Source organism: Neovison vison, chromosome 7, assembly GCF_020171115.1.
Source record: "Neovison vison isolate M4711 chromosome 7, ASM_NN_V1, whole genome shotgun sequence".
NCBI lineage: Eukaryota > Metazoa > Chordata > Mammalia > Carnivora > Mustelidae > Neogale > Neogale vison.
This window is the reverse complement of record NC_058097.1, coordinates 59,069,296-59,081,583: the sequence shown is the minus strand read 5'-3', so window position 1 is coordinate 59,081,583 and position 12,288 is coordinate 59,069,296. Positions and strand designations below refer to the sequence as shown.

Genomic DNA, 12,288 nt, shown 5'->3' with positions numbered 1-12,288 from the left:
TTCTGATTATAGCATTGGCCACATCTTAAAGTTTGGTAACCTGTGTTCTTGTTTATGTTGTTGTCTAAAGGTTATTTTGTAGTGTTTCTACAATATAAAGAGTGCTTTAAGCTCAGTGATCATGTTTATTTAAAAATAGTTTTGTTTTAATAATTTATGACACTGTGAACGAAGAATGTGGTCTCTATCTGCATTCAACACTTTCTTAAAAGTTTTTATTGTGGCCTACAACATGCCCAGTGTTTATACATGTACATTTAAGGTGAATATGTATTTTCGGTCTGTAGTAGTCAAAACTCTACATGTCTGTTAACTAACTCAGTCTTATCAGTTATATTGATTAGATCCATGTGTTAATTTAATTATGGCTCACCTTATCTGCCAAAAGCCAATAAGGGTGTGTGAGAATCTGTTACTATGACTATGTTTGTTGATATATTTTTGTAACCTTTGCTTTATGTATTCAGCCACTGTGTTATCTCTGATGCTTACAAGCTACAACACTGTTAAGTCTTTGCCAGTTCAAGAGTAAAGGTAAAGCACCAAGCACAAGGCCAGGCACAGAGTAGCCACGCAATAAATGTATAGTTCAAACCTCATTCTGAATCCTTTGTGAAATAGAAAGTGATTGTCTTGACTTTTATTTTACCTTGTCTGATAGAGGTCAGTATTTCCATCTTGCTTTTTCATTCATGAGTGTGTACGTGTGTGTGTCTTTAGACTCTTTGTATCATTTTGTTTTGATAGGACTTGCAGTGGCCTCTCCTGGGTTTGCCAAAGAAATTAGGGCAGGAAGAAGCCTGGGATGCTCTCTTCACATCCTTCCCACCAGCCCATTGCATCCAACAAGCAAGAACATTCCCTTAAAAGAAACACAAGCCTCAGCTGTTACATTCATTAGGATTTACTGGTTGCAAATAATAGAAGTTCAATTCAAAGGAGCTCAAACTTGTTATTGATTAATTGATTAATTGATTAATTACACCACCAAAGTTCAGGAGTAAACTGGCTTAATTTATAGCTGGTTCCTGGGGCCTAAAAATATCACTAAAACCTTTCCTCCTCATTGACCTCAGGGCTATGGTGTCTTTCAGGAATGACCTCCTTCTTTTTCTCCACATGTCTGGGAGGATGGTTACCACCACAATCCTGATCTTCACGTCCAAGTGGCAAAGTGGGGGACACGGGACAGACTCTCATCACACCCAGTCCCACCTCCTACCCCTTCTCTGCCACAAGAACTGGAACCTTGAAGTAAGGCATGGAGAGAATAGTAGCTGAAGGCAGGAACAAGTTGTCATGGGAACAGGCAGAGAATGGGCAGGAAGGACAGGGCAAGGGTGGAAATGAGGAGCTGCCATGGGGATCGTCCCAGATGTCCAGGCCAAAGGGGGTGCTGTGGGGGCTGTGGGCTGATTAGTTCGGCTTGTGCTGCAAGTCTTCATCAAATTTGTGGGAAATAATCATGAAAGTAATGTAAATCATATAAGCAGTGGTCATTCATTTGGATTCTATCACATGCCAGAACCTCATTTCATTGACGATAGAAGTATCCACCCACAACTGTGGTGTTCCATTCTCCACAGCTAGATAGATCCCATAAAACCATAATTAAGACCATTCCTAACCCACTCAGTTCAACAGGTAAAAGCCAAATTCCTCATCCCTGAGGGATAAGCCCATCCCTCAGGGGCCCATCCCTCAGCCCATCCCTGAGGGAACTGGCCTGTGCTTGCACCCCTCCCTCCATCCCATCCACACTGGCCTTCAGATGTTTGAACAAGCCCATCATATGCCTGCCTCTGGACCTTTGCACTGACTCTGGAATGGACCTCTTCCTGGAATGCTCTTCCCCCAGAAGCTGAGGTGGCCCCCTCACCTCCTGCAGTGCTCTGCTCCAGCGTCTCTTCAGACAAGCCTCCACCACCATCCGCAAATAGCACCTCCCTCCACTTGCCACTCTCTGCATAGCCTGTATAACCAACGGACAGTTATGTGTTCATGAGGTTCTGGTCTGTCCTCCTCTGCTGGGTCTTCCTGCGGGAACTGATTCCTGGGAAGGTTGAATTGGGGGAGGTGGCTGCAGAGTTCAGCTTGTGTTTCCTGGGAACTCTCCATGCCAGCTGGTGGGACCCCACACTTTTCCGAGCCACTCCCCCATGCTCTTGAAGCTGCTCTGTTCCTTCCTGGAACAGGACATGTTGGACTCAGGGAAGCATCTGTATAAAGTACCTGGGGAACATAGTGTGTGGGGGGAAGGGGGGGGAACATCACTTAAGTTGGCAAATATGGCCCCGCCCATTCTCAGAGCCTGGGACTTCCATCCTTTCTGCCCTAGAGGGCAAGTTTCCCCTGGTCTCTGTGGTGACTGAACTCAGGCCTATGTCTGAAACGAGAGTCCCATTGCACTCATTCATCCATCCACCCAGCACTCCTTGAAGACCTGTGTGCAGAGCACCTCAGCCGGGTGAAGGTCAGAAAGAGGAGTCAAACTGTGTGGCCCATGACCCTGAATGGCTGTAGGGTTGGAACTGGGCATGTTCAACTATTCATTCACTCTATTTCCTGAGGACCTACTGTGTGTTGACACTTGAGTTGGGAGATATCTGGGGCATAGGGATGAACTGGCTGTGTCGTCCCTGACTCTGAATGACTCCAGGGTTGATGCTGGTATGTACAATTATTCAGTCACCTGGAGCTTCTTAAGGACCTATTATGTGCTGAGAGTTGGGCCAGACAGTTTGGATTACAGAAGGGAATGAAGACACATGCTCTCTGATTCAGGGCTGTTGCTAAGGATGTTCACTTATTCATTAATTTACCTGGCCTATTAATGTATATCTCCTAAGGACCTACTGTGTGCTGGTGCTTGGGCTAGATGAAGTCTGGCTACAGGGAGGAAGCAACTGTGTGGCCTCTGGCCTTGAATGACTCCAGGCCCAATGCTGGGATGTTAAAACTAGTCACCCAGTACTTCATAAGGATCTACTCTGTGCTGAAGCCTGGGTGCTGTCTGGAGCACAGAGGAGACTCAAGATACCATGAGTCTTGACTCTAAGAAAGGTTGGGGATTTTTCACTCATTTGTCTACTCATGTGAGATTTCCTGAGGACCTACGGCGTGCCAAGACCTGTGTAGGTAATGCCAGGGCAAAAGTAACGGCACACATCCTGCCCTCCTTGGCCCTTTGCCAGCTTCCTTGGTAGGACTAAGAGCCAAGGAAGCTGATGGGGCAGGAAGACAGATGTCTTTGTGTTTATGTGTCTGTGTCACTGTCTTAGCTTCTCTCCTCCTTGTACACATTAAAGATCATTTGTTTATTTTCAAGGTTTGACATTATTTTGACAAATTACATCCCTTTTTCAAACTTTTTCAGGAAAGGAAATCTGAATATGGAATAGACACTGGATGACATCCAGAAATTAATCTTTTACCGGGTGTGACGATGTTGTGGTTTTATAGAAGCTACTTTTTCTTTTCCTAAGGGGATACAAACTAAGGTATTTAGCAGTAAAGTGATCCCATGTCTGCAATTTACTTGAAAATAGACCATGAAAAAAAATAGACATATTTTCATGACCCATTCTAAAAACAAATATGTATCATAAAATATGGCAAATTTTGTTATGAAGACATTTTTGGGTATTGTGTTCATATTCTATTAAGATAGTATTCTTAAGGCATTCAAGTTGGATGGGCATATGGGCATTTATTGTACCTTTTTATATAAATGAAAAATCTCATAAAATTATTTAATGTGGGGGGTTCATTTTTATGCAGAGGGGGTTTACGTTGTCCCATGATACAGGACACTTCATTGGTCAACCTTGAAAAAAAAAATTCCTAACTGGAAAATATTTTTCCCATGATTTTTTCTTTTCTGGAGCTGAACACATCACAGTGAGATCAAAAGAATCATAAGTGATACCCATGAAATCTGATGCCCAAACCTTGTGAAACGGGAACACCTGTCCTCTTGTCTAATGGTACAAGGCACTTCCAGATATAAAATAATAAGAGGTGGGAAGCTATGTGCCATGTGCTACTGTACAGAAAGGTATGCTGTGCATCTTTTTACAAATATCCACATAAATATTTGTTTCTATGCTGGAAAGATACCAGGAAACTCAAGAATGGTTGCTTCTAGGGAAGGGGGGACTTGTTGGATAGAGGGGATGGAGGAGGATAGGGGTAGAATTTTTTTTTTTAATTTGCTAATTGTGGACCCAAGAAATGTGTTACCCACAGTGTAATTTTGTAGAACTCATGCTGTACGGCCATAAATTACCTCGTGGAGATAGTAGGTGACTCCTGTCTTCTGTCTCATAACACCGTTGGAAAGGCCCTTCCTACACTGCCCCCAGGCTTGGCTATGATGCTCGCTTTGGCTGATAGGTCTAGAGGCAAACTCGACACAACCAGAGGCAGGAAGCAGTGCTTGTGTGGGCCCACTCTCCCAAATTCCTGCTAGTGCTGGGAGCACGAAGCCAGGTCAGATGTGCCTCCTGAGGAAGACAGCGACGTTGGCCCAGCTGAGCAGCTCTGGGACAGCCAGCCCCCATCCAACCATCCGCTGACCACAGATGCGTCAGTGAGTCCAGCCAACACCCCCATGGACAGCATTAAAGGGACACGTGCACTCGGGAGGATTGTTACACAGCAACTGCTAACTGACACGTCACTGCGCGGAGGGTTGTGAGCTGGGGGCAGAGAAAGCTGGAGCAGGGGAGAGTGCGTCCTCGCGCTGGAAAAGGCCGCGGTCCACTCCCTCCGGTGTGTCAAGCGAGAGGCCTCTTCTAGAACCTGTCCTCATCTGGGCAGCGCTGTTCGCGTCCGCAGAGCCCACACGTCCTTCAGACGCTGCTCCCTCGTTAACACGCCCACTTCCCCCAAAGGAGCTGAACTTTTTACGCAGCTAAATTTATTGAACAAATGCCGACTCGGTCACAAAACCTTCAACTAAAGGCTCGCTAGGGGCGCACGGACACTTCTTTGGGTCTCCTGTCTCGGGTCACATTCCTCACTCTGAACCAGGAGGCTGCGGGGGTGTGTGTGGCGCGGGGAGCAGTCTGGCAGACGAGGGGTCGAGTCCCGCCCTGAGACTCCCTCCCGGTGTGACCTCGGGTGACTCCCTGCGCCTCTCCCAGCACTGGAGGCCCCGGGAGCGGGGCGGCGCGCCCCTGAGCGCCTCGGGGCCGGAAGTGCTTCGTGAACGCGCGTGCACGCCCTCGGGCTAGCGGAAGCGCGCGGGGCATGTCAGCTCCGGTCCGCCCGTCCGCCTGCCGCCAGGTCCGCCACATCCCCGCCGCCAACCCGTGTCTCCTCCCGGGGGCAGCTCAGGTATCGCGTCAGGGGCGGCAGCTGCGCGACGGTGTCGCCGCACCGGCCGCCTGAGCAGGGCTTCCCGTCGGCGTGCGTGCGCTGGTGGCGGATGAGCGCGGAGGAGAAGCTGAAGGCCTTGCCGCAGCCGCCGCACTCGAAGGGCCTCTCCCCGGTGTGCACGATGTGGTGCTGGATCAGGTAGGAGCGGTTGCTGAAGGCCTTGCCGCACTCGGGGCACGCGTACGGCCGCTCGCCCGTGTGCGTGCGCTGGTGCAGTGTGAGCGAGGAGCCCTGGCTGAAGGCCTTCCCGCACTGTGCGCAGCGGTAGGGCCTCTCGCCTGTGTGGACCTTCTGGTGCTCGATGAGGGAGGACACGTGGCTGAAGGCCACGCCGCACTGCAGGCACCTGTAGGGCTTGGCGCCCGTGTGCGCCAGCTGGTGCTGCCGCAGGTGCGAGCGGTTGCTGAAGGCGCGGCCGCAGTCTGGACACGCATAGGGCCGCTCGCCCGTGTGCACGCGCTGGTGCTGGCTCAGGTGGGATACCTGCGTGAAGGCCTTGCCGCACTGCGCGCACGCGTACGGCTTTTCGCCCGTGTGGATGCGCCGGTGCTCGGCCAGCGAGGCGCTCTGGCTGAAGGGCGCGCCGCAGTCGGGGCAGGCGTACGGCTTCTCGCCGGTGTGCACGCGCCGGTGCTGCGTCAGGTGCGCGGTCTGCGAAAAGGCCTTGGCGCACTGGCCGCAGGCGTAGGGCCGCTCGGCCGTATGTGTGCGCTGGTGGCGGATGAGCGCCGACGAGAAGCGGAAGGCCTTAGCACACTGCGCGCACACGAACGGCTTCTCACCCGTGTGGATGCGCTGGTGCTCCAGCAGGGACGAGCGGTTGCGGAAGGCCTTGGCGCACTGGCCGCAAGTGAACGGCCGCTCGCCTGTGTGCACGCGCCGGTGCTGGGCCAGGTGCGTGGGGCGCGCGAAGGCCTTGCCGCAGTCGGCGCAGCGGTGCGGCCGCTCGCCCGTGTGTGTGCGCCAGTGCGAAGTCAGGTAGGAGCCCTGGCTGAAGGCCTTGCCGCACTCTGGGCACGCGTAGGGCCGCTCGCCCGTGTGCGTGCGCAGGTGCAGCGTCAGGTGCACGCTCTGGCTGAAGGCCTTGCCGCACTCGGCGCACGCGAACGGCCGCTCCCCGGTGTGCGTTCTTTGGTGCAGGGTGAACGCCGAGCAGTAGCTGAAGGCCTTGCCGCAGTCCCCACACTTCCAAGGCTTCCCCGGTCCGCCCCCGCGCTCCTGCGTCCTGGACTCCGCCTGCTTCTGCTTCCGGTTCTTCCTTGGCGCCCCGCGCCTCTGGAGACCGCTGTCGGTTTGGGGACGGGGAGGGCTCGAGCCGGTTCCCGGAATCCCTGCGCTGAGCTCATCCTGCGCCGGCACAGCTCGCCCGGTGGGCTCTTCGCTGTGGGGCACGGCCTCTTGCTTCTGGCAGCTCTCCCTTACCTGACCCTCTGGTTGCCAGGTTTCTCCCGCCTTGGAACCCTGGGGGGCGGCCTCGAGCGAGAGTCCTTCCATCCCCGCCTCCGGAGCTACTACTGCCCGTCTTCACGTGTCCGCGATGGGATCTGAAAGAAAAGAAGAAAACCAAACAGGTTGGTCGTTTGTCCTGGGCTGGAAAAGGCTAAGTGCAGGGTCTCAGCCTCCACACTCCTGCCAGTTGGGGTCAGGTTGGTTTTTTTTTGCGGGCAGTCCTGTGCGTGCCCCAAGCTCCAACATGAGCAAGGAGCCGGAGGCAGGACTTGATCTCAGCACCCTGGGATCAACGACCTGAGCTGAAGGCAGAGGCTTAACTGACTGAGCCACCCAGGTGCCCCCTGACAGCCCTTAAATAAAACTTTGCAACCTGGTGCTACAGGCTAGAAGGTGTCCGGCCACCTCACCAAATTCATAGATCAAAGCCTGAAGTGATGGTGTCTGTGGGCGGGGCCTTTGGGAGATAATGAGGCCCCTCCATGATGGGATTGGTGTCCTTATAAGAGGAAGAGAGACAAGAGCTCCCTCCACCTCCTGAGGGCACAGTGAGGAGGAGACCACCTCCAAGCCAGGAAGAGGGTTCTCACCAGAACCCCAACCTGGCTGACACCCTAACCCTGGCTTCCAGCTTCTAGAACTGTGAGGAGATGGTTGTCGAAGACACCGAGTCTGTAGTACTTGGTTATGTCTGTCGGAGCTGAGAGTTTTCTTTGCTGGAGAAAAATCATACCCAGAGGGACAGGGAGCTCCCAAACTCCATGCATAACAGACTGGTGGTGGGAGCAGGCACTGGAGAAACCATTGGTATTTTTGAGGAAAGTTGAAGACACACATTCCCTGTAGCCCAATAATTACATTTTCTGGAATGTGAGCTTCTCTTGCTCCCGTGTGTACCTGGAGGCCCAAGATTGTGTGTGACAGCCAAATACCAGAAAACCATGCAACTGTCCATGGACAGGGGACAGTCTGATGGACAGGGGTATACTCATAGAGGGGAGTACCTCAGACCATGAGCATGACCGCCCATCAGCTGCCGCACCAGTTCAGAACCTTAGATACATGGTGCTGGCGAGAAAGTAAGATGCAGAGAATTTATCAGGTGCGATGCTATTTAGGTTACAAACAGGCAGACTCAACCATCTGTTTTTTAGGGATTGTGAACATGTGGCAAAGGTTCACTGTGCCACCCTGAATGGGGCCTGGCAGCATTGCCTGTAAACACTGAGTAGGAACACAGACTCTGCTTTTTACCAAGAGCCCTGTGATTCAAGGGCACGGGAATGTGGCCATCTTGGCTGCACTGTTACTGTGGTGATACCCAACACCTGTTGAACACAGAGCTACGTGCCCGGCGTCCTTTAAGGTCCTTCCACGTGTTTGCTCACTGCTCCTCAGTCACGTTCCCAGAAGGGGCAGTGCCCACACCCGGGCCACGTGACTTCAGAGCTTTTCCTTGATGCTCTTGCCTGCCTTGGGCTCCTACTGCTCCAGCGATGGGCCTCCCCCTGTTCCGCAATATCCCAGGCGTGCTCCTGACTCAGGGCCTTTGCCCAGGCCTCAGGGAGAAGACTTCTGAGTGCAGACCCAGAAGTGAAGGAGTGAGCGTTCTGGGCCAGCAGGGGCAAAGGTCTGAGCAGGACCATGGCTGGGGTGACATAGGAAAAGCAAAGGTGCTGGGTGTGTGTGTGTGTAGCAGAACTGAGGCAGATAGCAGGGAGATTAGGTATGTGGGGGTGAGGGTCAGACTAAGCAGGATCTTATGTGCAGTGGTGAGAACGAGTCCCAGTTCTGGTGCCGTCTCCGCAGACAGCCCTCAGGCCAGAGTCAGGCCCAGCTTTGTCCCCAGGAGAGGGCAGGGGTACCCACCTTGTGGTCTTGGGAGCATCGGCTCCTGTCCACGTCCCCCTGCTCTGGCCACCCTGCACCGGTGGGTCTAGTCAGCACCTGCGAGAGAGAAGTGGGAGCCATGAAGGAAGATGCTGGGGCAGAGGGCATGCGGGTGCAGGGCGTGTAGTCCTGGCCCCGGCTCGCAGACAGACAGGCAACCAGAGGCGAGACACAGACATACCCACAGGCAGGCACACACGGAGTCACACAGAATCACATGTGCTGCCCTGCTCACATAGTGTGCACTGGGACACCACACCCAGTGACACACCCAGACGCACACAGTCACAGCAGCGTCTGCCCCATGTGCAGAAATACAGCGACCCGGGCTTGCACAGCATCTCCTATGCACCCTGCGACCCCTGCATAGATCGCCCCTCCAGGTCCAGGTGAGGCACACAGAAGGACGCAGGCACACTCAGGCTGGCAGACACGCCCCTCGGAAAACACTGTGGACAAAAAAAAAAAGGAAAACACTGTGGACAGCAGCACAGCCAGACACACGTGGGGTCACACACTGCACACCCAGAAGAGGTTCCACACGTGGGCACACATGGGCACGGGTCTCCGAGGGCCGACACCTGCTCAGTTACGCAGGCTGCTCCCCCTTTACGGGGCACCTGCCGGCAGATCAGTGACGTGGGGGGGTGGGTGGAGACGGTCTCACATGCAGAGTTGCACCCACAGTTACACACCCGCAGGGGTTCAGCAGAGATGGTCACCCTCACGCAAACGGGCGGGCTCACACCTGCACGGGCACGCAGGTGCAAACACAGCGGCATGAGGGACGGACTCACAAAGTTCTGGAGTGACGCACGTGCAGACAGGCGGGGCGGGACTCACATGCACACCGCGCGGGAGACACGAACGTCCAGCGACACAGCGACAAGCACACTCGCGCGCACACCCACCCGCGCACGCGCACACCGCACACCAATGCCTCGCCTCCCAGCGCCAGCTCCGAAGTCCGTGGAGGGGTCCCCCTGAGCTCCGTGGGTTCTCAGATTCTCCTTGGTCTCCAACAGTCGTGGACCCCAGTAGCCCCTGGCCCCGCGGTGGCTCGGAAAGGCCGGCTGTACGGGTCACGGCCGCGACCACGCGGATGGGCCCGAACACGGGGCCGGTGCGAAGTGCGCGTGCGCGGCGGGACAACGGGGACCCGTGTGCCACTCCTGAGAACTACAATTCCCAGAAGGCACCGCTCCGGGTCCGGAAGCTCCCCCGCCCTGCGGACGGAGGGGCGGGCGGAGGGACCGCCGCAGACTTCAGGCCCTCAGGTGGGGGGCGGGGCGAGAAGTATGGGGGCAGGACTCTTCCTCCTCAGGGGCGGGGCGGCCCGCGGCTCCGCGGGGAACCCACTGAGGATCAGAGACGCCAAGTCTGGACGCCGGCCGAACAGCGCCGCGAGGGTGGGAGCGTGCGCTCAGCACCCGCGGGCCGCGGCGGTCCTGAGTTCGACCTTGTTCCGCTCTGGAGCAGAGCGGGCGGCACCCGCATCCGCGTGGGTCAGCCGCTGGGCGAGTGGACGCGCCCTACCGCATGCGCCCCATGCCGCGGGTGTTCGCAGGCGCTCCCCGGGAGGAAGCTGTGCGGGCAGCCCGTGTCCCCCGTCCCGCTGGAAGCTCCTGGCCTTGCCGCGCGAAGGGCCGCCCTGCGTCCTGCCCGCCTCCCAGGGGCGCCCCTACCCGTGCGTCAAGATCCAAGGATCGTGGTCTTAAGACCCCGATGGCTGTTTTTTCTGTTTTAGTTTTATATTTGAGGATTTAAAAATACCTCTCACTGTTCTCCGAGCCGTGCGAAGAGCTCAGAAGTCCGCAGCGGTTTTTGTTTTTACCACTAATGAGCTAATTATTCACATACAGGGACGAACCCTTCTGCCCACGGATATCGTGAGGAGAAACGCTTTACGGTGCTGCTTTCATCCTGCTGTGGGTCAGGAAGGCAGGCAGGGCGCAGAGGGAGGCCTCGGCTCTGCTCTGAAGGGCTTTCGTCCGAGGCGGCCCAAAGCTGGAGCTGCTCCGCTGGCTCATTTAGGACCGTCTGTCTGGGGCCTGGCTTCCTGCCCAGGTGGTGTCCTGAGGGCTGGCCAGACATCTCGGTGTGGCTGGCGTGGGCGTCCTTGCAGCACAGTGGCACAGAACAGGAGAAATTCTTAGGGTGGTTCAGGGCTCTAATAGGAGTAATATAAATCCGAGAGCAGGCCCGGGAGCAAGGGACTGTTTGTTACACAGTAACTTGGTGGCCGCAGCTGGCTGAGGCAGAGGCCCAGCCCAGAGAGGAGGCTGAGGATGACGGTCATTCAGTTTCCTGTGGGTCACGCTAAGGACTCTTCCTGAGGGAAGTTGGGAGTCACTGTTGGGCTTTTTCTTATTTTAAAGCTGGAAGAGTCTGTGTTTATGATGACACGTGTCCCTGCCTGGTGGGGGGGCTGGGTTCTATTCACACCAGTTCTTTGGGTGGTCCTTTCCAGAGCCTTAGATCATTGCTGTGCTAAGTGCTCCCGGGAGGCCCTCTTGAATCTCCGACTTCTCTTTCTCTGCTGCTCTGTCCTGTTCACGACTCTGTCCCCTCAGCCCTCGCCCCTGGACATGCAGCTGGTCTTCCTGGACATGCAGCTCCGTCTCTTCAGCTCAGGGGGTCTCCATAGCTCTGCCTGGTTCTTCCCCTGCACCAGGACCTGGAAACTCTCTGAGGACAGGAAGCGGGGGCGATCTAGGGCTCACCTCATTCATCTCCCGCAAGTGCCAGTAATCACCATCCTTCGTAGTCTGATGTCCACAGTCTTAAAAATCACTGTGTTTCGCCCCTTTTATGGTTGTTTCTGAGAGAGGAGACATGATCCCTTTTATTCCATCTTGGCCAAAAGCAGGACTCCCTAATTAAAGTTTGTAATTAAAATTTGCCTCATTTTTTTTTAATAGAAAACAATGGCAAGTGCAGGTTTACCAGAGAAAATCAGAAATGGTCTGCATTGCTGCCAAGAGGAATGTTAATGCTTTTTCTCTGATGGAATACAGTGGTGGTTTCACTATAGTGATATGTTAGCTTCATGCATGAGTGTTTAGGGACCCTTGTCCACCCTAGGTGAAATCTTTTTTTTTTTTTTAAAGATTTTATTTATTTATTTGACTGACAGAGATCACAAGTAGGCAGAGAGAGGAGGAGGAAGCAGGCTCCCTGCAGAGCAGAGAGCCCGATGTGGGGCTCGATCCCAGGACCCTGGGATCATGACCTGAGCCGAAGGCAGAGGCTTTAGCCCACTGAGCCACCCAGGTGCCCCTCACCCTAGGTGAAATCTTGAGAGGGGATGTTTTCTTCAAAGAAAGGACAATGGGGCACCTGGGCGGCTCAGGTGGCTAAGCGTCTGCCTTCAGCTCAGGTCATGATCTCAGGGTCCTGGGACTGAGTCCCGCTTTAGGCTCCCTGACGAGCAGGGAGCCTGCCTGTCCCTCTATCTGCCACTCCCTCAGCTTGTGCTCTCTTGCTGTGTCTCTCTCTCTGACAAATACATAAATAAACTTTAAAAAAAAAGGACAAACAACTTACACATTCTTTTCCTTTAAATAT

The 12,288-nt window shown here is 54.4% G+C and overlaps 1 protein-coding gene across 1 annotated transcript; it reads right to left on the bottom strand.

Moving 5' to 3' along the window:
• Nucleotides 1–5,256: 5,256 nt before the first annotated feature.
• On the bottom strand, nt 5,257–9,748 carry ZNF835 (zinc finger protein 835). Its single transcript, XM_044260144.1, has 3 exons — nt 9,633–9,748; nt 8,701–8,778; nt 5,257–6,926 (listed from the first exon to the last, which is right to left on the bottom strand). Exon 3 carries the CDS (start codon nt 6,874–6,876, stop codon nt 5,257–5,259), a length of 1,620 nt encoding a protein of 539 aa, XP_044116079.1. The 5' UTR covers nt 6,877–6,926; nt 8,701–8,778; nt 9,633–9,748.
• Between the last annotated feature and the right edge of the window lie 2,540 nt (nt 9,749–12,288).